At 31.5% G+C, this 20,930-nt stretch overlaps 2 protein-coding genes across 4 annotated transcripts; one reads left to right on the forward strand and one right to left on the reverse strand.

Annotated features, from left to right (window-relative positions):
* The first annotated feature begins 4,708 nt into the window (after positions 1–4,708).
* Positions 4,709–15,362, forward strand: LOC129290462 (AMP deaminase-like). Of its 3 annotated transcripts, XM_054927236.1 has the most exons (21): positions 4,709–5,198; positions 6,863–7,035; positions 7,260–7,467; positions 7,633–7,811; positions 7,909–7,960; positions 8,061–8,188; positions 8,306–8,485; positions 8,958–9,002; positions 9,082–9,149; positions 9,240–9,382; positions 10,354–10,415; positions 10,953–11,066; positions 11,427–11,567; positions 11,997–12,149; positions 12,535–12,588; positions 12,669–12,779; positions 12,868–13,041; positions 13,119–13,199; positions 14,103–14,201; positions 14,512–14,624; positions 14,932–15,362. In XM_054927236.1, exons 1-20 carry the CDS (start codon positions 4,844–4,846, stop codon positions 14,575–14,577), a joined length of 2,586 nt encoding a protein of 861 aa, XP_054783211.1. In that variant the 5' UTR covers positions 4,709–4,843; the 3' UTR covers positions 14,578–14,624; positions 14,932–15,362. The 3 variants fall into 3 exon arrangements, with proteins under 3 accessions (XP_054783211.1, XP_054783213.1, XP_054783212.1); XM_054927238.1 differs by lacking the exon at positions 11,997–12,149; XM_054927237.1 differs by lacking the exon at positions 8,958–9,002.
* A 989-nt stretch (positions 15,363–16,351) lies between these two features.
* LOC129291370 (protein SCO1 homolog 1, mitochondrial) lies at positions 16,352–20,136 on the reverse strand. The gene is made up of 7 exons (XM_054928673.1): positions 19,933–20,136; positions 19,596–19,784; positions 19,213–19,303; positions 17,534–17,746; positions 17,261–17,350; positions 17,002–17,134; positions 16,352–16,729 (listed from the first exon to the last, which is right to left on the reverse strand). Exons 1-7 carry the CDS (start codon positions 20,086–20,088, stop codon positions 16,618–16,620), a joined length of 984 nt encoding a protein of 327 aa, XP_054784648.1. The 5' UTR covers positions 20,089–20,136; the 3' UTR covers positions 16,352–16,617.
* Between the last annotated feature and the right edge of the window lie 794 nt (positions 20,137–20,930).

Here is a 20,930-nt window from a genome sequence, read left to right on the forward strand (position 1 = left end):
TCATAGAGAATGAAAGAAAAGGTGAACTGATAATAAGTTTATGATTTCATTCTTATTAGAATTATTTTTATTCTTTATCTTTTATTAAAAAATCATATTATAATTTATTAACTATATCAATGATATTTTTTGAAGAATCAATATATTAATATTGTAATTTATTAAGGTATATTTAATAAAAAAATTTGTTGGTATTATTAATATGATGAAGGTTTTGTATGTCAAATATTGTTTTCTCTTATATGTTTCTCTTTTTTTTTTTGATAAACTTCTCTTTTAATTTTGTTTTATATCTAGGGGAAGTTATATTTTTTACTTTGATTCCAATAAAAATATTGAAAATTTATACATAAATAAATTATTTATTTAATTTTATTGGGTAAAAAAACTTATTTTATCATAAGAAAGAAGGAAAAACGACATGAATTTTTAATATCATAGATAAATATATTTTAGAAAAATTAAAACATTGTGGATTAATTTAGTCAAATATAATTTTTTATTTCCTCTCCTCTCTGAAAAAACTCCAATTCAAAAGGGGGGGAAGAGGGATGTGTTGGGAGTCTTTTCCTTTTTTTTTCCCCCAATTGTTAAGGACAAAAGTGTGTTTTTATTGAAATATTTTCTTAAAGAACATTTAATATCTTAAAGTATTTGTTAAAACATTTTTATTTTTTCTAATAAACAGTTTTGGGGATTTAACGGTAGGATGGATGATGCTCCAATTTAATTATTTTAGGAGCGAAAAATGCTCTAACAAATACTTTAAAGTATTGAATATTCTTTAAAAAATGTTTCAAGAATAAAAATGCGTATCTACCCTTTTATCAACCAAACAAGAGGAGGGAACATACCTTAATATTTCTCTTGGTTTTGTTAATCTTATCTAGAGTAGAAATTATGAAAGATAATAATTTCATCCAACTATTAAATTCTCTTTATTGTTTTGAAAATAGGTAATATCAATAAAGGACCACTGAAATAATTTAATATTAAATAAGAACTTGGATGAATTGGATATTTGTTAAAACTTGAACTTTTATTTGTTAATTGTTGGTGTTTACTTATTACAAGTCATTGTCTAAAATTAAATTATTTCAAAGGTCTTTGATTGATATTCTCCCTGTTTTTTAAGTAGAAATAAGATTAAAGTATTTATAAATGACATTAAATTTTGGGAAAATGTAACTATTGGTTTCTAGAGTTTTAATGTGTTTTATTATTTGTCCAGATATTTTTTTGTTGCTTCAAATTTCTGTAATTTATCTCATCTATAATATCAATTCTTTTATTTTTTAAATATACTTGAGAGAGAGGTGAGGTAGTAAGGATGTTAAGTATGCGCCAATTTAAAATTGTCTTGAGTAGTAAGTAAGTGGATGAGAGTTTGAACCATAGCCTATGTATATATAGTAATTTAGTTAAAAAAATCTTACCCATTACTCTCTATGAGTTAAAAGGGTTATCATTGCAAACAAAATAAACTAGAGGGTGATCTAGTCCTCAATTATATAGGATTAACATAGTAATAATTCTTGAAGTATTGCAAGAGTTAAATTCAAAGGAGAATATATAAAATAGTTGTTGTTTAAATAAAACAATTAAGAGTTTTGAAAAGATAATTAATATTTGATAAAAAATGCAAATAAATAAAAATGATAAAAAGTGATGAACCAACTAATCAAATAAGTATTAGGAATTAGGATTCACCTACTAAAATGGTTTACTTTAATCCAATAAATTACTTTTTCTTTATTTATAGTGACAATCATTATTAAAGTATCCTCATCGCCTCTTAATAAATTATCATGTATTTATTTAAGGTTGAATAAGCCCTCGCTAATCCTATTGACACTTTAAATAAACCATTATGCCACGATCTAAGTAACCCCATATTTTAAATTATCTCTAATTTTGTTATATATGTCTATCTTTCTAAATCTAAGCTAATACTCATTTCGTCGAAAAATATAAGGCATTTTTAATCGAATCTCACCTCCCAATATAATAGTTATATATTTTTAAGCTAACTCTATCTTTTTATATTTACCCCTATTAAACACTCTGTAATAAATATAAAATTATTATCAATAGGGGCACTTTTGAAAAAAGTAATAATTACACATCAAAAGACTAAAATGTATTACATTTTTTATCAGCAAACTTTTCAAAAAAATACTTTATATTTTTTAACGACATCTTTCAATTCTTTGAAAAGCCCACAAATAAATAATATAATGGTCATTCTATATGAAAAGGAATTAGAACAAGAGATATAAATATAAATAGAAATATTAATTTTTCATAAACAAAAAATTATGTTCAACAGAAAAAATAAATAAATCTAAATAAAAGAGAAAAATCTATCTCAATTAGGTTATTTTTTGTTTTAATTGAGAGTTTCAAAAAAACTCATAAAATTAAAACTACAATCCTAAATAAAAAATATAAACATAATTTACAGAAAAAAAGGAGAAACCTCCTAGTTTGGAAGAACTTCTTTGAAAGCTTTTGAAATGTTTATTTATAATTAATTCATCGAAAGGACATAGAATTCGCCTAGATCTCACCCAATCTTATTTGATTTGATAATATTTAATTTAAAATATATAAAATATTACATCATAGCTTGACACGCGTTTTGGACTTCACGGCTGCATGATTGGGCTTAGTGGAGATGCTCGCGCGTGGATGATTATCGAGGAAACCTTTCTCCATTTGGTCCTGCGTGCGCCCGTGATGATCGAGCTTCTTGGTTGTCTGCACAGTAGAATCGGAGATAAAGATCAAACTTAAAAAGTCCTATTTAAATAAAAATTTTTATTTTAACAATAAATTTTTTTAAAATAATTGAGTTTGAGAGTTTGGTCTTAATAAACCCTATAAAAAAAAAACTCAAACCCGAGCAGTCGTTCAAACTCTGTTATATTATTATTATCATTATCTTTGCTGGAGCACTTGTTCGAAGTCAATAACTTACTCACCTAATTCTATACTCATTATATTATTATTAATTTTAATTTATTTTAAAATTAATTTAATATAATTTAATAAATATTCGTATATAGTATAAAATTTATGATATTTTTTATTTTTCTATAATTATTATGTTTGTATATTTATAAAAAATAAATTATTTTTTAATTAAGATTTAAATTTTATTATTAGACTTTTAAATGTGTATTGTTTAATTTCTAAAAAATTATGAAGATTTTAATTTTTTTATTTCAAAATATTTTAATTAATTTATAATGTTTAATTTTATTTTAATTTTTTTAATTTTTGAAAAAAGCTTGTAGGCTCAACCCTAAACCCTTCATATAAGGGTAGGGATTAAGAAATGAGACTTAAAATAGAAAATCAGGCTTTAGGGCTCAAGCCCTTAAGAATCAAGCTCGCCCGTATTCCTAACTCTACCATGCACAGAGGCCTTTTATTTTAAGAATATTTGCGACAAGAGAACACTAGAGATTGAGGAACTGTTTGAAATTATTTTTATTTTATTACTTTAAAATTAATATTTTATAAAACATATTTTAAAAATAAAAAAATAATAAAAATAAATATTTTTTTATTTTCTTTTATTCTTGATAACAATAATTTCAAAACATTTAAAAGAAATTTTATTTTTTATTATTTAAATTAATATTTTATTTTTTTAAAACGTTTTTAAAAAACACATTATCAAACAATTTTTTTTAAAATAATTTTTTATTTTTAATCACATTATATGTTTTTATAAATCTACAATAATAATAATAATATTTAACAAATATATAATTTATGACTTATAAATATGTTCTTTACATTGAAAATATAGTATAATTTTTTTTTATAATTTGAAAATAAAATTTTTATTATAATTTGTAAATTGATGATTTATTAGTATTTATAAAAATATTTTGAATATATATTATTTATTAAACTCATAAGATTTATTGATTGAAATCATAAATATAAATTCATTGAGAAAAATAATATAATTTTATATTTAAATTTTTTTTCATTGAGAAAGATAACGCACCTAAACAAGAAGATGATTAATAATAAAAATCTAACAAAATAAATTTGCTTGATTGAATTTTATATTTATTTTATTTATTTATAAATTCTTTAATTGTTAATTTGCTTTAAAATGTAAAATATATATACATACATACATACATATATATATATATATATATATATTTGTATTATATAAATTTTAAATTATTAAAAAAATTTTGATAAATTTTTGTAGGCCAGTCCACAGGTTGGCTAACGTACTAGAAAATGGTTAGGTTTGCGCTAAAAAATTCAACTCAACTTACAAAAAATATTAAGTCACATGGGCTAACCTATAAAGAGGTTAATTCATAACTCGTTTGTCCAGTGCTACACATTAATTGGCCTTCATAAGGGTATAAATTATATGTAAATGCAGCTGAAATACTCATTTATCGGAGGATTTAAAGCAATCAAATAAAAGGACTGCAGCAAAGCATATAAAAACTATCGGTTTCCCATAATTTTTCAATGGGAACAAATTTATTAAGATAAACATGAAACTTGAAAGGAACAAAATCACATAGTAATATTTGTTTTGATATTGAGATTTAAGAGCGACAAAAACTGAAATAGAGTGAGAAGTTGCACTTCTTGCCGCCTTCTTGGTTCTCCTATAAATGCCCGAACTCGTCTCGAGGGAAGTAAACGGAGCTGCCTCCATTCATCCTCTTCGCTCTTGTGCCCTTCTTCTTGGACCATTCAGTACGGTCTGCCTTTTTTAATGTTTACTCTCTTCAGCTCGATATAGCTATTCCCGAGACTGTGCGATTGAGTGAGAGTGATAGACAGTGTGATCATGGATACGTATGCGCTGCATTTGGCCGCTGCGGCTCTGGTTGGAGCTTCCGTGGTGGCTTTGTCGGCTTACTACATGCACCGGAAGACTCTGACTCAACTTCTTGAGTTTGCCAAGACGGTAGATAAAAATAGGGAGAAAGACGATGTTTCCGCCGGTGATTCGACGCAGCATTTCATGAAGCGGCGTTCTCATGCAAGGAGGAAGGGGAGTGGGTATTACAGGCGGGACTCTGGGTCCTTAAACGATGTTATGGCAATCTCCGGAGGGAAGGATGGAGAGGAGAAGCGCAACGGTCCGATGCTGGTTAATGGTATCCCGGATGGGCTACCCAGCCTGCATATGGTTCACGAAGGTATGGCGTTGCTGTAGTTACCAGAGTGATGATAGCTGTGTAATCTGTGATTTATCTATGTTTCATATTACAAATGCAGTATAGTCGACGTAGTTCATTCCGGGAGAAGCAATTTTAGGACCCTGACCCACTACTTTTAGCTGTTACTACAAGTTAAAGTTAAAACAGGATAATGATGACTCAAGGTCTCAAGCTTTAATTTTGGTTATATAGGATTCATGTGGTTGATAAATAATTGTGTGAATCAGAACTGTTATGGACAATATGAGTAAAACACTTGAGATTGATGTATTATATATGCTAAAGGGATTCCTGTGTAAGCTCCTTGCTAGAATTTTCTCCTAATTGGAGAAAACGAAGCTGGTTTGAAAGAACTTGGAAGAGTCGGACGTGATATTTATATTGTGCTTATTGTCAATCTTTTTTCCCCTTCTTCCAGTCCAGTTAATTATTGTCCATTTGACTTAATATTGGAAAGTTTCACTTGATAACTGGAAGAATAGGAAACATAGATTTGAGTTCATAAGTTTCTTTGACATGTGGATGGTAATTTACTCGAGATAGAAAACGAAGGATAGAGCAACTGGAAAATATAAGTTATATCTACAATTACTAGAAATAAAATCTTATTTATTCTTAAATAATTATAGACGACTTTTTTTTTTTTGGATTTCCCAGTCTCGGACTGAATGAGCTAGAATTACTAATTTGAAAAGATGCCCTATGGTGATGCCATTTGGAGAAATTTGTGGTACAATTTGAAAGTGGTGGATGATGAAAAGCTATTGAGTTAGCTCCAGGCCTCCAGCTTTGTTTTGTAATTTCTGTTCGAGTAATTCATCCCCTTTTAATAATAAAAAAATGAATTAGACAGGAACAGTGTGAAATATACATATAGATGGTAATTTATCGAGGGAAATAAGATCTACATGGTTACACCCTGTATTCACCTAGCTGTCTGTCACAAAGTATGCTCTGCATGGCCATAGTTATGAATGATGTAGTGATCCTTGTCTTCAACAATCTTTGTTTGGAAAGATTATTAACATTCTGTTAGGCTAACCATTTTAATTTTGGGCTACTTAAAAAGCTAAATTCTTTTTTTCGTAGATATTGTATATTCATTTTTTCTCTTGGTATAAGCTTGTCTTCCCTGTTGGCCCTCCATCCCCACCCAGGAAATAATAAAAGGAAAAAAAGAAAGAAAGAGTAAGTAGTTTTGGTCTTGTCATGGATATCCTATGCATGTGAAGACAGACCCTAAGAATCCAAATAACTAGTTTCTTTTTCTTTTTGGTTTTTTGAGGTATCTCCACAGTTGGAAGCTTTGAAATTATTGCTTTGAGGAATTTGAGCGTCATTTAAGGAGTTATTCAACAATTATGATGAGTTTAGATTTGACAAACAGTGTGTCAGACATTTTAGTATCATGAAGATGTGGGGTTAAAGTTGGGGAAGATTGTGTATAAATAGCACTTATTACTTTGCACTATATATAATTGTGTGTGTGTGTGTTTAAGTATATTAGACTACTGTTGTTTGAGCTTTCTATGGCATTTACTCTTTTTGGCTCATGTATCTTACACGTAAACACGAGAGCTCACTGGTTTAGGGGTCAATCCCAATGTTTGTTATATGCTAAAAACTTAAACGTACGGTTACAGGAAAATCTGCACAGGCTGTTGACGAAAAGAAAAATCTTTTGTGGTCAACTTCTCCTAGGTCTCCTGTTTCTAGCGCTAGTGCCTTTGAAAGTGGGGCGGCATCAGATGATGAAGATAATATGACTGACAATGCTAAAGTAGATCCCAGATATTTGCACACGAATGGAAATGTTGTAAGTCTCTTATGGGGATTAAGTATGCATTCTTAGTAAAGCTCTCCCTCCCTCTCTCCTTCCCCTCTTGTTGCCTCCTTGCTCCTTTCCATGGTGTGCAAGGAAACCTAGTTTTCTCCAATTACTCTTTAGCTGCTTTTTGTTCATTGCAGGAATTAATGGTTTGCATCCAATAGAAGTTTGAATGATCCGTGGGAATGAATTAGAATTTTACCTATTTGCAGGGTATTGGGGCCAAAAACCCATATGAGAGTTTACCTGATCATGTAAATGCTGCTGGAGAGCAAATGTCGGCCGTTGCTTCAAGCATGATCCATTCTCATAGTGTTTCTGGTGACTTGCATGGTATTCAGCCTCACCCTATTGCAGCTGACATTCTGAGAAAAGAGCCAGAGCATGAAAGTTTTGCCCGACTTAATGTTACTCCAATTGGTATTGACTTTGGTTTATTTTTTTGAATGTAGTAAATTGCTTCAAACGTGTTTCTCTTGGCCTTTGTAAAATTCAATTCCGCTTCTTTTATTTATATTTTCTGAAGGGAATTAAAATTTTAAAGAGTTAGATTAAAAATTTTTAATTCTTATGTTTTCTGTTTAGAGGCTCCATCACCTGATGAAGTAGAAGTATATGTAATTCTTCAAGAATGCCTTGAAATGCGAAAAAGATACGTGTTCAAAGAGGCAGTTGCTCCTTGGGAGAAAGAAGTTATATCTGAGCGTGGTACTCCAAAGCCTAACCTAGACCCCTTCGTTTACATTCCTGAAGGAAAGTCTGATGTGAGTTACCTTTTTCTTTGTAAGTATTTCATCAGTCAAGACTAAGGTTTCTCAATTTTACCCTTTTTTGTGGTTAATATATTCTGATATGCTGCAGCATTACTTTGAAATGCAAGATGGGGTTATTCATGTTTACCCTTGTAAAGACTGTAAGGGCGTTCTTTTAGCATCTTTCCTTCTGTTTTGTTTTGTCTTCTGGGAACACCGACACTGGCTGGATCCTTAGGCACATTTGCTTACTATTTGCAGCAAAGGAAGAGCTTTTCCCTATTGCTGATGCTACTACCTTCTTCACTGATCTTCATCACATACTTCGAGTCATTGCAGCAGGAAATACTAGAACTTTATGCCATCATCGTCTTAATCTTCTAGAACAAGTAAATATGTCTAGACACTAGATTGTGGTTATGATCAGTCTATACTGTTATTTCAATTACTGATAATAAATTGGCTGATTGACAACTACTTTTTTGAACATTTTTGTATGTCTTAAGAAATTCAAGCTTCATTTGATGTTAAATGCGGATAGGGAATTTCTCGCCCAGAAAAGTGCTCCTCATCGAGACTTCTATAATGTTAGGAAAGTAGATACACATGTACATCACTCAGCATGCATGAACCAGAAATGTCTATTACGATTTATAAAGTCAAAGCTGAGGAAAGAACCAGATGAGGTGATTAGTTTATTTCTGTGTCATTGTGTAATTTGCAGAATTTTTTTGCTGTTTATGTTGCGTGAACTTTTCCTTTCTAAAGACTTGACAACAGTTTTCTTGTTTCTGTGATTGAAAATATTACCAAGTTGGTGGAAGTATTACTGCATGTATGTCTTTTAGGTTTTAACCATGAGGAGGTCAATCATACATCAGGCAACTTCCATGAACCTATTAAATTTTGAAATAACAGTTAGGATGTTTTGAAAAAGATATTAGCATACCTTTCAAGGTAAAATAGCAATTTCATATCACGAGTTACAGGAATTAAGGTTTTAAGAATGGTTGTCTCCTGTGTTTGCCTTATGCATGTGATATGTTGCAGTGAGTATTAACTAAAGTAATGTGGCCAGGGAATATAATCACTTAATGACTTTGTTTCGTTTTCGTTTTCTTTGTTTCTTTGTTCTGTGTGTGTATGTGTGTTTGTAAGGGGGGGGAGCGTGCTTCATCAAAAGGGTTGCTGTCAAATGCAGAAGTATGATATACTTTATGTTATTCTCTTTTGATTACAGATAGTACTCATTACAGCCTTGTAAAATTCTAACTTCATTCAGGTTGTCATATTTCGAGATGGGACATATTTGACCTTGAAAGAAGTTTTTGAGAGTCTTGATTTGACTGGGTAATATTATAACTACAATTATCACCCATAATTGAATTTTGTTGGCTTTATTTTGGAGTATGTAATCTATTTTCACGCTTGTTTGAGCAGGTATGACCTCAATGTGGACCTTTTGGATGTTCATGCAGACAAGAGTACATTTCATCGTTTTGACAAGTTTAATTTGAAGTACAATCCTTGTGGTCAAAGTAGGCTCAGAGAGATATTCTTAAAGCAGGATAATTTGATTCAAGGTAACTTATCTTCTCTAGCAGATTGAATTCCTTTGTGTTCGCTTCTAGCTACAGTGGTAGAACAACCCTACAGTTTTGGAGAATCTATTTACATAGTTGATTCTTATTTGTAGATTCTAATTCTGACAAGGGTTTTATAAAAGGACAAGACTTATATACTTAATATAATTTTATCCAATTGAATCAAAACAAGTGGATTTTTCATGTATCAATACAACAACAACAGGAATTTATTATAGAATAAATAATCTTTAAACGATACATATGTCTTGATTTAATTAGAAACAAGTATCTTAAGTATATAAAACTAAGTGTATAAGTTTTTTCCTTTATAAAATCTCATTGGATCTGGGATCATCTTAACTTTTTAATTAACTCTACATAGCACCCAGTAATTTCAGCCCTCTTTATTCTATTATCTGGATGCGAAAGACATTTTTTTTTGTTGGATTTTAGTCTTACTGTTCTCTGCAATATAAACGTGTATTGTTCCTGGCTTGTGTGTCTTCTGTATCATCCTCTATTTAGTTAGCATAATCTGGTTGCTGAAGACAAGGGAAGTTGGAATTTTACTGACTATAGTAATCTGCAGACATTAATTATATAATTAGAAAACTATTATAATTTTTCCTACGAAGATGCCTTTTTTGTTAGTGTTATGCAGAATTGTGTCATTCAGTTTTTAAACAAATAAGATGATAGGTTTGACTAAGACAGGGTGTAGGGCTTGGATCAATGCAGATAGTTTGGTTTCGAGAGAGGGTATTACTTGAAAATATTATATATAAATAAGGGTTGAATCTATTTGGGTGAAAAATTGCCGCCCGCAGGTCAATGAAAAAGCAGAGGATGGATAATGAAAAATTGCCACCTGTGGGCCAACGAAGTGAATTAGCATTTAGATTGTCTTATTTTAAAAACCAAAGGATGTTTTATTTTCTTGTGATAGTTCGTTTTGTTGCATGGGATAGGTCGCTTCCTTGCTGAGCTGACAAAAGAAGTGTTTTCTGATCTTGATGCCTGTAAATATCAGGTTCTTTCTTGAATCCTAGCATGTTAAATATTTTTCTGAGAATATATACTAATTCATTTGATCGTCATCTTCTACTTTAACATATTGCAATGGTAAATTCCTCTATTCTGATATTGCCTATTCTGTAAACATGTTCAATTCTTGATTTTAATTTGTCTTACCAAAAAAGGCATATGAAGTCATTTTTTTTTTAAAGTGTTTTTCTTGGTCATAGTCGAGTCCTAATTTCTCTGTAGACTTGTGGGTATCTGTAAAGAGATGATCTATCTTAGTCTTCTTTTTCAGTTAGCGCCAGTGAACCCATTTTAAAGATCTAGTGTTTTTGATATTATCCTTTGGTGAGATGTTGTTCAGGTTATTGCGTAGATCATAATCATAATTATTCTTTATTCACATTTCAAACTTTTGACTTATGATTTCCATTTTGTGCAACAAATATTAATTGTTTGTTTGTGAATTTTTTTTTATGAATACTTCTTTTGACATGGCCATAATTGTTTGTTGTTATATGTCTTATTGCGCCTAGTTTGTTCGCAGATGGCTGAGTATCGAATATCAATATATGGGAGGAAGCAAAGTGAGTGGGATCAACTGGCCAGTTGGATATTGAATAATGAGCTGTACAGTGAGAATGTTGTTTGGTTAATTCAGGTATTCTCTTGTTCCACTTTCTGATCACCGAGCAGTTTAGTCTTTCAAAATGATGAGGTAGAACTATTCTCTATTTGTCATGTTTTCTTTATGCATAAATATCATCCCCTTTGCCCACTCATAATGTCGAAATCATGGATTTCAACTACACATCATATAATTCATGTATGCATGGTGCACTCTCATTTAGTATGAAGTTTTCAGGGTTAACGTTTCTTGATGCCTGAATTTATGCCCTTGATGCTCCCACTTAAGAGTGCATGGCATCTAAAGTATTTGGGAACTTCCATCTTTGTCTCGATTTGCTTAAGCAGTTGTATGTGTGATTAATATTATTTTTTTTAAATATTTTTTCGGCAGCTTCCTCGGTTGTACAATGTCTACAAAGAACTGGGAATAGTGACGTCATTCCAGAACATTCTTGACAACATCTTCATTCCACTATTCGAAGTCACTGTGGACCCAGATTCTCATCCACAGTTGCATGTTCTCTTGAAACAGGTATAGCATTCATCTACAAAATCAATTACTTGTTATATCCTGAAAGTTTGTAGGAGTTTTGTTGACGGGGCTGAGAGTAGGACTCTGTTCATTGTTGAATGACCTATGCACATATGAAACATCCTAAGAAGTGAATGGCTACAATGGCGGATTGAGATAAGTTGACTTCACATCTAGCTTTGCTTGATACTATTAGCCTGAAGCATCCTATAAGAGTGAAATAAGTAAGACTGTGGCAGTCAAATTCTTTCTTCTTTGCTTTTGACTGTTCTTCATCTAGTGAGAACTCATAGCATCCTTAAGGCCCGAAAGAGGGCTATTGATGGCGTTTTGTGCTTCTGTTATGTATGATTTTGTTGTGTTTTGTTCTTGAACAATGAAGTGTACATTATTTGACCATGTATTTATGTTTTTTCCCGACACTTGTAGGTTGTTGGGTTGGATTTGGTTGATGATGAAAGTAAGCCTGAAAGACGGCCAACTAAACACATGCCTACACCTGATCGGTGGACCAATGTTTATAATCCAGCATATTCGTACTATGTGTACTACTGTTATGCAAATCTTTACACCTTAAATAAGGTCTGCAATTTTTCGAAAGAACAACTTCCATACGTGTATGTCAATCTCTAGGTGTTTAGCTATTCACTCCCTCCTGACCACCACCTCTCCAATAAAAGTTAAATGAATGAAAAATAAGGGGCTAAAAATTACAAACAGAAAAATCAAAATGTATATCTCTCTTCCTAATTTCTAATGAAGTAATTATAATGCATGATGGCATATTCTCTATAATTTCATTGATTTATCAGTCACTCTGATTGATTAGTTCTTGTTTGAGGGATTTATTGCTCCCTCTCCTCAAGTGACCATAGACTCTTGCATATTTTTTCCAAGATATCTCGCATATGGATTTTCAATAGCTTAGTTTTGACGTACTCATTGATGTGATACACTTATATCTCAGCTTCGTGAGTCAAAGGGAATGACAACAATCAAATTCCGCCCTCATTGTGGAGAGGTAATTTTTAGAGTATACTTTCTTTGTTTGGACATTGTTGCGTGGCTACATTATATGATGCATCATCATATTGTACACAGGCTGGTGATATTGACCACCTAGCTGCAACCTTTCTCACTGCTCATAGCATTGCACATGGAATTAATTTGAGGAAATCTCCAGTGCTTCAGTATTTGTATTACCTAGCTCAGGTTTGGCTGTTTTTCAATCGATTACTTAGGTTTGGATTTTTGCACTCTGGCAGTAACTGATGGGTTGCGGTGTTTTGTTTGTTATCAGATTGGGTTGGCTATGTCTCCTTTGAGTAATAACTCCCTATTTTTGGACTACCATCGGAATCCCTTCCCAACATTCTTCGCACGGGGTCTGAATGTGTCGCTTTCTACTGATGATCCACTTCAAATTCACTTAACTAGAGAACCATTGGTTGAAGAATATAGCATTGCTGCATCTGTGAGATTTCTCTCTCCCTTCTTGCATGGCATTTAAACGAACAATACTTACAGTATTTATTTCTTATGCATCTACAGGTTTGGAAATTAAGCTCTTGTGATATATGTGAGATTGCCCGTAATTCAGTGTATCAATCTGGTTTCTCGCATGCCTTAAAGGTACCCCTTTCATCCTGAATCTTCCATGAATAAAATTCCTCTACCCCAAGGCAAAATTGTTTTTCCCCCCCCTGCATTAACACCTGGGGTCAGGGATTTAGTATTTGCAAGAGTACTCCCTCCGGTCTTTATTATAAGATGAAGTTGACAAATTTTGTACTTATTAAAAAATGTTAGTTATAACCTTGAAATTGTATTAAAAAAATGTAAGTTTCTAATTCTATCCTTCTTCATAATTAATGATCATAATAAATTGTTGTTTAGAAATTCAATTGACAATAAATAAATAAGGGGTAAAATTGGAAAAAAAGCATTAACTACTCTGAACTTGTCCTATATGTAGAACCCAAAAAAAAAAAAAAAATTTCAAACTTTGTCTTATATTAATGACTGGAGTAGGGGATATTTTTTAATTTGATTAAATTTTAGTGTTTACTATCTTGTCATTACAATCAAAACATTTGAATAACAGTATAACACAACAAAACCTGAAAACATTACTAGAAAGCTACTCACGTCTAAGATTCATCCTTAAGTAGTTGGATCAATCAACTAATTACATGTAAGAGGAAAAATAGCGAACTAAGTTACTACCTATGTTAACATACCAAAATACCAAAGTCAAATTAAGCTAGGATGGGATTATTAATTCCCAATTATAGCAAAGCTCTTGATGAACAGTCAAGAGTTGCAAACTATGATGTGAATGACTCCTTCCTGGCCAGTGGGATCATTATCATGAAACGAATTGATTATAAAACTTCAAAAGGAACGCATCCCGATCATATCCTCCCTCCCCTTGAGAAGAAGTTGATAGTCCAAGTGATTGGAAGTTGTACATTTAGTTAATGACTTCAGAGATTTATAGATGCCAACTGACGCATCAATTTATTATTATTTCAGTCACATTGGATTGGCAAGGAGTATTACCGGAAGGGGCCTAATGGAAACGACATTCACAGAACGAATGTTCCTCACATTCGGGTAGAATTCCGACACACGGTATGGATTTCATTTGATAATGCTTGGCCATATTTAACTTATTAACCTTTTTGTAAACTTTTCACATTATTTGGTTTAATAATCTGCACTAGATTCTTCTTCAATCAAGGTTGAAATATCTAATTAAAAAGGTATATATATATATATATTATAAACTTCAGTCACGCAAGCTTAAGAGATCCATTATTATTGTTTCGCCCAAAAAAAAAAAAAGGAGATCCATTATTACTGTTGCATATGTTTCAAAAACATATTACATGATCTGTTGAGTCAATTGTGAAGCAATTTAATGTGATTTATGTTCTTGCAGATTTGGAGAGACGAGATGCAACAGGTTTACTTGGGAAAGGCCATTGCCTCCGAAATAGACATGTAATATAGTTCAAGCCACGTGCATCGTCCTTGCTTCGAGCTTTTGAACAGGTAATACATCCAAATTTTCCTATGAACAAACTTCGGATACCACTTCATGGATTTTTTTTTTTTTTTTTTTTGTTGTGGGGGGGTGGGGTGAGGGGGTTGATAGCAGTTTTGATTTTTTTTTTTTTTTTACTATCAAGTTATTCAATGAAAGCATAACCCATTAAGTCGGTATTATACACCCGGAATCTTTAAGGACATTTCATTACATGCCATGTTTGTCTAAAATATCGGAAATCATCAATATTAAGCATTGCTTTATCCGTGTAGGTCTTAATTGATTGAATCTGTTCAGGGTTTTATTTTATAGGTCTTAATTGAGCTCCAGCTCGTCAGCATCAAAGGAGATGACAAGCTTCGGAGAACCCCATCTAAGTTAACAGTCGGGCCTGACGCGCGCGCACATATATATTACACACCGACTCACCAACGCTGAAGAATCTACGGCACTGCCTGGAGGACATGACCAGAAGCCGGAACACCATACTTGATCGACACCAACAGCTACAAGACAACTTGGTGTACAGATATTAATTTTGAGCTTAGAGATAAGAATAATTTGATTTTAATTATAATCATACGCGTTGAGCGAATTTGCGGTTGAATCATGGCAGGAAGAGAAGATGGCTCTGAAAAATTTTGATTCGATATTTATCACAACCATTGTATATGCTTCGATCAAACTAAAATTGAGATCAATCATTTTTATGAATACAGTAATTATCCTCTCTTTTTGGCGTAGTAATTTACGCTTTAGTTATGATTACACTAATGACAACAATAGTCAATAGTAGCAAGGCAACAATATGACTTTCTTTGATTATTTGCTACAGTTTTTCCACAAAAATATCGTGTGAAATAACATAACTGGAGCCGAATATAATAAATAATGCTCCTGTTGAAAAATGTTAAGTATTTTCAATCAAATTTTATATCCAATAGATTAATTAATTACCTTCAAATTAATACTACCATTTCATAGTTACATTTATTAAATAAGGTATTTTACTTTATTTATAGTTAGAACATGTATTTAGTTCTTTAATTTTATACAAAGATTCAGTTTAATTCCTTAATTGCATAAAATATCTTTTTAATCCTAACTCTAATACTATTAATTTATAATAATTATTTTTTGCATTTATTATTATTATTTTCAAATATTAAATTTAATATGTTAACATTTAAAAATATTTTTTCAATATTTAAATTTTTAACTTATAAAATTTTCGCGAATAAAATTAACGGTGATAGAGTTAAATAATTTAAAATATAATTTATAAATTTAAAGGATTAAAATAAAATATTATATAGAATTAAGAACCAAACAAGCGCTTTAGCCTTTACTTATTAAGAATATTTTTGACAAACAAAAAAAAAAAACACGTTAACTATGTTTTAAACCACTAAAAACACCTTATATTTTTTCACATTTAATTTTTTAAAAAATACCATATTTGGCATATTTTACCATGCAAGTAGAACCAGTATCTGGAATTGATAAAAATAATGTATGAAGTCTCTAACTTCTTCTTTGATAAAAAAAGAAAGTGTACTTTTGCATTAAGGAATTGTATCTACCAACTTATAGAAGAAGGGCAAAACGTAAACCTCAATCAAAATGTAGGTTCTCAGCACGTCAAATATCGACAAGCAAATTTACTACAAGATCTCACTAATAAAAAACAAGGCCCGTTACCCAAAAAATAATAATAATAAAACACGGGCAATGAGATGGTGAATAAGACGACTCCGATACCATTGGATCTTCAGATCCACAAAAGTAACAAGATCTTTACATTTAATCCTTATTAACTTACTGGCCAAAAAAAAAATTTCCTTATTAACTTAAATCTTTTGTCAAACCAACTTAAATGTATACCAAAATTTTGAATTATAACAACCACCTCTAAAAACATTTTCATCAAGTAAGTAGCTTATTTGAAGCTTAGTTCTCCAGAAGCACCTCAAAGGGAAAAGAAGCCAGATTTGGAGTTTATTTTTTGGTGTACTTCTTTACCTCTTTAATGATACCATCAGTAAGAGAATCAACATCATTGTTCTTCCCAAAGAATTTTACAAACTGCATGTCAGGCCCCATCAAGTACCTGAACAGAAATCCCATTTTGTATAAGATTAATATTCAACAAAAATCACCCTAGTAAGAGGCATACACTAATGGATCATGCAATTAATTATGGAGAAAAATGATAGAACAGTAGGTCTAGAACCATCATCGGTAAAGAGTAAGTGATACAGGAAAGACTTTCTTTTTTAATAACAGAAGTGCCAAACTCATAAAAATTTATGATATACAGCATGAGTATTTGATCATGTAAAACGTGATGTAGCATATCTCAAGGTTATAAACAATACATACATAACTATGGAGTGATCAACGAGATAATCTGAGTCTTCCTCTGCTGTCTTCATGTAATAAACACGATAAGCACGTGCAACATTTCGTATTTCCTCTGAGCTCCCAGTTAATCCAATCAACCTCGGATGAAATTCTGACATATGCAAATTAAGACAAAATAGTAGAAAACAAGCATAACTAACCAATCTGTTTTACTTATTCTTCTTTTAGCTTCCTTCATATGCAAAATTATAAGATGTATGAAGTATGACCCAAGTACCTTTGACATATTCGCGTACTTGCTCAACAGTATCCCTCTCAGGGTCAACTGAAATAAAAATTGGGACAATTTCAAGTCCAGATTTCTCCTCTGCAGGAAACAATAAGAGACAAATATAGTTATAATCAAGTCCGCATCACAGGATCAGAAGTACAGAAAAGGTTCATGCCAACACATAAAGACAGAAACTCACAAATCATTGCAATGCCACACTTTGAGTAGATTTAACATCTCATTGTCATCAAATGGAAACATCGGCAAGTCACAACTTACTTATTTTATCAACTGCAGCTGCTAGTTTTATTAGTTCATCTGGGCAGATATCTGGGCAGTGAGTAAAGCCAAAATATATCAGCGTCCAATTTCCCAAGAAGTTCTTTTCAGTCACACGCCTCCCATCATGGTTGATCAGATTGAAAGGACCCCCAATGGCAGCTTGCCCAGCAGAAGGTCCTTCCTTAACTGCTTTTGAAGCACTGTTTATTTCTACATAAAAGAAAGTTAATTTAAACAAGGAACAGAAATAAAAGAAATTATACATGATTCTTCAAACACCCGGTATGCATGGCACCCTATTAGCTAAAAGAAAGAAATTTTGAGAAAATAGTAAATGCACTGATCTAATTATTTTTCATCCACTGTTCCATGTTCCAAGAAAGAAAGATGCTTGTTGCACATAAAAAATAATCCGCAGTAGTGTAAGGACGTGCAAACTGTCCATAAAAGAGGCAATCCAAGCCCAAGGTTAACCATGACATAAAAACTCTAGCCCCAACAGTCAGTGTATCTCAAGGCATAGCATCGCAATAATGAAGTTTAACTTAAGAAGGGACAGAAATACAACTTAAATTCAACTTTTTAATTGTTAAAATAAAAGATAATAGGTGATATTCTTTCATTTATTGTAGATATTGTGATATCTTCCAAGATCATGGTGATAGCATAGATAGCATAATTATAGTGATTAAGGTATTTATGAGCCATAATGACTAGGACTTCTTCTCTTTGTATATACTCCCTTTTTCAGATGAATACAAACAATTGAATTATGGACCAGTTTGTTTAAAATTAAAGCAACAAGTTTACCAGAAGAAAAAAAGAAAAAGTGATTTTAGCTAAGTCTAACACTTGACTTGTTGGGGCAAAGTAAGAGAAATATGAATATTCTTTTGAAAAAAGAAAAAAGTGATTTCAGCTAAGTCCAACCGTCTATTTACAGTCCTAGAAAGTAGAAACTCCATGTGTCAAACAGCATAAATATATCACATGGATGATACAATTCTATTAACATGAAAAGAAATATGACTGTATATGTGGGCAGTTGAGAGACATGTATTTCAAAACTCAAGACCAGTAGTTAGGATATATAATTGCATTGGTTCATAATACTCTAGCAGAAAAATACTGTTCACAACCCTTGGTCATTAAGTTCACCAAAAGATGAGGGATCAAACTTTCATAGATTTCCAGTCATGACAAATCCAAAAAAGGCATTAAGAAGGGAGGCCACTATCTGTGGTGAATTACAAGTTCCAGTTGTAATTAAACAAAATTTCCAGCTGAACTGGGAGAAAGCATGCATTTCATAAAGCAATATTTCTTTCTACCTACTTGCATGCTACATCTATAGTTTCTATATTTTATGAAGCGAGCCTCCTTATAAACATAAGGCAGAGTTACTTGGGAAACATTTGCACCGTACAGAGTGCAGACATTCATTTTAAACTTCATCCATCCAATCAAATCCAAACTCAATTCAAGTTGCCACAGCCCACAAAATTCAAACATAGTAAAAGAAAGGAAAAGTAATTCAAGCTAACCATAAATTAAACATACCTTATTAAAGTGTTTTTTTTTTTTTTTTTTTACATTTTAATGGAGACGTATGTCAATAATATAATTCACTTCCACAGTCATAATTAGAAAACACTTAACTCACCATAGTAATCTACCTTCAATATGACGTTTCTTTTCCCCATCATAGTAGTAGATCAGCCCAGCTCCAGTGGCAACCAGTAAAAGAAAGCTCAACCACGACACAGGCTGCAAGTCACAACGTAATCAGCTCACAAGTGCCCCGAACCAATTTATCCCAGAAGCATAAGTTGTAAATTGTTATGAGTCCGGGATTATTATATTAAAAATAAACATTATACAATCACCCAAATTGCAAATAAATATAACGCTAACGCATTAGGATAGTGGTCAGAGAATTAAGATTCATATAATACCAACAGTAGAATCACATACTACTGCTGTAGAAATCAAATCCTATACTTTACAGTTGGGTCATGACAGTAAAAGACCATGAAGAACGTTAAATATAGATACTCACTCCTCCACGTACGGGCTTTCCAGCATCAGCCTTCTGATTCGATTCCCCAGATTCTTTTCCTTGGTCAGAATTATCTTTCGCCGAGCCATCGGATGCTGGCTTTTCTTGATTGACACTACCAGCTGCAGCATTGGAGAGAAATCTCTGACATAACAGCAAAGATCCATCACCGTAGCCTTGAGGTCCGACCTACAATTATAAGATAAAGAGATATTTATAACCAATATGTAAACTAAACTCAAAACACTACAGGTCAAAGAAGAATGAATAGACCAATAACATTCTTCCCACTGATAAAAAAAAAAAATCAACAGAAAATTCACAGAGGAAACCAAACCAGCTGATGGAATGGGAGATTTGAACGGTGAAGGTGATTGGGAGATGGAGATGGTGGTGAAAGCGTAGTGGATCTGCTCGGGCGAAGAATCTGTGAGTAGAAAATGCGACCAACATAGCGAAATTGATTGGACTTGCTCGATATGATGGTCGCCATCTGTAGAACTCTCCGCGAAGCAAAACTTAAACCTTAGAAACGAAACAACGAAGCCCAAAGGGTTTAACATAAACACAAACACAATTCAATGGGCGCTAGGTTGGGTGTATTATTACGTCACTGTATTATTTTATTTTAATTTTATAATTTTATTGAAAAACTATTATTATTACCATCATTATATAATTACTATGTTTATATTGTCATTAAAAATTATATATTTGTTATATTATCATTAATGAATCATAAAAATATGTAAAAAAAACTTATATACTTAATATTGTATGCTTGAAGTGTCTATTTCTAATTAAATCAAAACATTTACTCTCTATGTTAAAAAATATAAAGTATTTTTAATTGAATCTCACCTCTCAATAAAGTAATTACTTACCTTCAAATTAACCTTATCTTTTTATATTTACCTTTATTAAACACCCTATAATAAATATAAAGTCATTTATTAATAGAGGCACATTTAAAAAAAAGACAATGATTACACTTCGAATGATTAAAAATGTCTTATATTTTTAAATATTCAACTCCTTAAAAAATATCTTATATTTTTAAATAAAGGGAGTATATATTTTTATAGATTATTTATTTTATAAGAACGGTGACTTCTTCTATTTTGCTAAAATTATGAAGACATTTCTTATATTTTCAACACTTTCATTTTAGTCTATTTTTTAGTACTGTTATAAATATTTCGTTAAGTGTTCTAAATATTTAATTTTTTACTTATAGTTATGTTAAAAATTTTAAAATTATTAATTTGCTCTTATGATCTAATTGTCTACTCTCTCTCCCAATTCAAAAAATCTATAAATAATTAAGTATGTTGA

The sequence above is a fragment of the Prosopis cineraria genome, unplaced genomic scaffold (assembly GCF_029017545.1).
Source record: "Prosopis cineraria cultivar Desert tree isolate PC_DT_omini unplaced genomic scaffold, ASM2901754v1 PC13, whole genome shotgun sequence".
Taxonomy (NCBI): domain Eukaryota; kingdom Viridiplantae; phylum Streptophyta; class Magnoliopsida; order Fabales; family Fabaceae; genus Prosopis; species Prosopis cineraria.